General features: G+C 46.1%; 1 protein-coding gene across 1 annotated transcript; it reads right to left on the bottom strand.

Annotated features, from left to right (window-relative positions):
• Window positions 1–879: 879 nt before the first annotated feature.
• LOC137786986 (phosphoinositide-interacting protein-like) lies at window positions 880–2748 on the bottom strand. Its single transcript, XM_068579151.1, has 2 exons — window positions 2539–2748; window positions 880–1374 (listed from the first exon to the last, which is right to left on the bottom strand). The coding sequence occupies exon 2, from the start codon at window positions 1356–1358 to the stop codon at window positions 957–959; it is 402 nt and encodes a 133-aa protein (XP_068435252.1). The 5' UTR covers window positions 1359–1374; window positions 2539–2748; the 3' UTR covers window positions 880–956.
• Window positions 2749–3249: the final 501 nt, after the last annotated feature.

Raw genomic sequence — 3249 nt, forward strand, 5'->3', positions numbered from 1 at the left:
AAAATTTGGTTGAAAGTCATAGAAATTGGGTTGAAAGTCATGACACTTGGTGTAACATCCTCCTGTCCCCTCTGCACAACAACTCAGGATTCTGGATGTTCAGTTGGTAACAAACTTTATTGGTAACCACTCGTATGCGCCGCCTGGCAGCCGTCGCCTCCGTCCTCCACATCTTGCCTCCTGCTCTTCATGTTGGAGCCTCAATCAGCTGAGAGCAATCAGTCCTCGTCTTCGTCACCTGATCAGCCCGACCACACCCCTCTGCAGCTGAGCGTAACCACGCCCCCACCACACGGGGTTTAAAGTCTTACAAAATATGGTTAAAAGTCAAGGAAATATGGTTAAAAGTAATAAAAAATATGGTTTAAAGTCATAAAAATATGGTTTCACGTCATGGAAATTTGGTTTAAAGTCATAAAAATATGGTTTAAAGTCTTAGAAATTTGGTTTAAAGTCATAAAAATATGGTTTTAAGTCATGAAAATATGGTTTAAAGTCTTAGAAATTTGGTTTAAAGTCATAAAAATATGGTTTAAAGTCATGAAATTACGGTTAAAAGTCATAAAAATTTGGTTTGAAGTCATGAAAATATGATTTAAAGTCATGAAATTTGATTAAAAGTTATAGAAATTTGGTTTAAAGTCATGAAAATATGGTTAAAAGTCATAGAAATTTGGTTAAAAGTCATAAAAATTTGGTTTAAAGTCATGCAAACCTTTTGCTCACAATGTGTATGAACCCTGCGGCGCGTTGGCGGCGGCGGCTCTTTTCCCACAGCCTCGTGGTTATTAATGCAAAAAACGTTTTCATGCACACGCTTGCCGTTGTTGAATCCCAGAGAAATAAACACATAACCGTCGCCACGAGGAGTCTCTTGAATACGAGTTTCCAAAAGGTTTATTTGGATCCGGCGCTCTTAAGAAGTCTCCGGCGTCGCCCGGCGTCCGAGCGGCACGTCACAGTTTGAACACCGGCGGCCGGTAGTAGCTGAGCGGCTTCTTGGCGCCCGGCCGCTTCCTGTTCTTCTTGGTGATGGGGATCAGGACCACGCCCACCACGAACACCATCATGCCGATGGACAGCAGCGCCGGCCCCAGGATGTTGGTGACCTTCCGGCAGTGTCCGGCGAACCACAAGCCGCTGATGATGATGCCGCACGCCAGGAAGCTGCCCCCGGTGGTCATGAGGTGGATGGCGAACCAGAACTCCTCGCACCGGCTGGGCGGCGCCTCCGCCGCCGTCCAGACGGACTCGCTGCGCGACAGGCTGAACACCGTGCTCTCCGTGGGCGTCAGCTGGTCCCGGGACTGGGAGAGGGTGCAGACTCCCAGGGGGATGTTCTCCGGGCTGCCCGGCATGGCCTCCTGGAGGACTCTGCAACCAGAACCACACACCTGAGGCCTGGCGCTCCCAACACACAGACACGCCTTCTTCCTCAAATAATGGGAGCTCTGGTAAAACCTCCTGCACCCTCAGTGGAGCCGATCATGTGATTCCACCAGCATTACGTCCAGAGTGTGACTTAAGCCTTTTGATTTGGCTTAAGTCACAACACAATGTGACTTAAGCCTTTTGATTTGGCTTAAGTCACAACACAATGTGACTTAAGCCTTTTGATTTGGCTTAAGTCACAACACAATGTGACTTAAGCTTTTTTATTTGGCTTAAGTCACAACACAATGTGACTTAAGCCTTTTTATTTGGCTTAAGTCACAACACAATGTGACTTAAGCTTTTTTATTTGGCTTAAGTCACAACACAATGTGACTTAAGCCTTTTTACAAGCTTTTCAAGATGCCATTTTGAAGCTAGCATTTAAGCTAGCAGTTTAGTTAGCATTTTTGCGATCATTCGAACACAATATTAGTAACCATAACGTAAAACCGGTATCACAGTGTGCAGCGTGTCCAGAAGCAGCTCCTGCACTTTTCTTACATTGAGTCAAGTTTTTTTTGTTGTTTTCTGAAAAACCTGAAAAAAGTGACTTGGGCCAACATTTTAGGAATGTGCCGATTTATATTTTTAAGCTATTTTAAGAGTGATATGCGTCATAAAAAGCGCAGATAATGGTGACGCTTTGAAACCAGACGCAAATATTTTAAAAGTAGCGTCTTAAAACCTTTACACGTCGGGGGCGTGGCCTATGAAAGACACAAAATCCTCCTCGGCTTCACATATACATCATTATTTTTCATTAAACCTTTCTGTTTGAGAGGAAACGGCTGCGATGCGTTTCATTGAGTTTCCTTTGAGAGAATTGATCTGCGGGAATTTGAGCTTTATGCTTTTATTGTGAAAGGTACTTCACGCCGTCTGGTCTCGGATTGAAAGCAAATATAAATATATATATAATATAAAAATAGCCTTTTTTTGCATAATAATAAATGCACAATCTAATTGCACAAAGAAAGACAAATGTTACAAGTTGAAGTCTAAATGTTGACTTTTCCCGCACAAAGACACACAATCTATGTCATGAAGCATTTCTTCAACAGTTCAGACAGACGAGCAGAAGAAAGCCAGGAGGCGAACACCCACCTGTCACTCTGGATGGAGTCTCTCTTTCCTCTGTGTTTGTGTTGTCGAAGAATCAACAACAATTTTGAATCTCCTCACCGTCAAAAAAACATCCAGAGACGTGAAGGCAGGACGCTGACAAACGGAATAAAAATGTCCGCCCGGCGTCTCGACCAGAGAAACCAGTAACACAAATGCAGCGCTCCAGATTCCCAGCAACCATCCTCCCTTCCTCCCTCCCTCCCTCTCTTTATGTATCTCCACCTCCTCAAGAGAAACCACCAACATCCCCTCACCATCGCCGTCCACCACGAGGAGCCTCTGGGTCCCCAGAGGACGCCCGACGCCCTCCAGACCACAAACTTTACTTTGAAAAGCCTGGAAGGGAACAATGAAGGAAAAGGGGACGAGATCCGCCTCGATCGTCTGCTGCACAAAGAGGAGCAGGAAGCGGATCGACGCGGCGAGCGATCAGCAGACTCTTTCCAACGCGGCCCCGATGCGATGGCAGCGTATTGATCCCAAAGTACCCTGAAGCAATTATCTGCAAGTTGTACAGTTTTGTGGATCGATGGCGTCGGCGTTGCAGCGAACCCACGTATCAGAAAAAAAGACAAGAAGTCAAATAGAAACACGGGTTCGCGGTTCTGAAGGGTCCCGCGGGCCGATGGGCGGCGCTCCTGCAGCCCGGCGCTCCGGCCTCCACCGGGCTTCCCCTCTACATCACGATTG

The sequence above is a fragment of the Clinocottus analis genome, unplaced genomic scaffold (genome assembly GCF_023055335.1).
Source record: "Clinocottus analis isolate CAN_PGR_092001 unplaced genomic scaffold, fCliAna1.0.p SCAF_16, whole genome shotgun sequence".
Classification (NCBI taxonomy): domain Eukaryota; kingdom Metazoa; phylum Chordata; class Actinopteri; order Perciformes; family Cottidae; genus Clinocottus; species Clinocottus analis.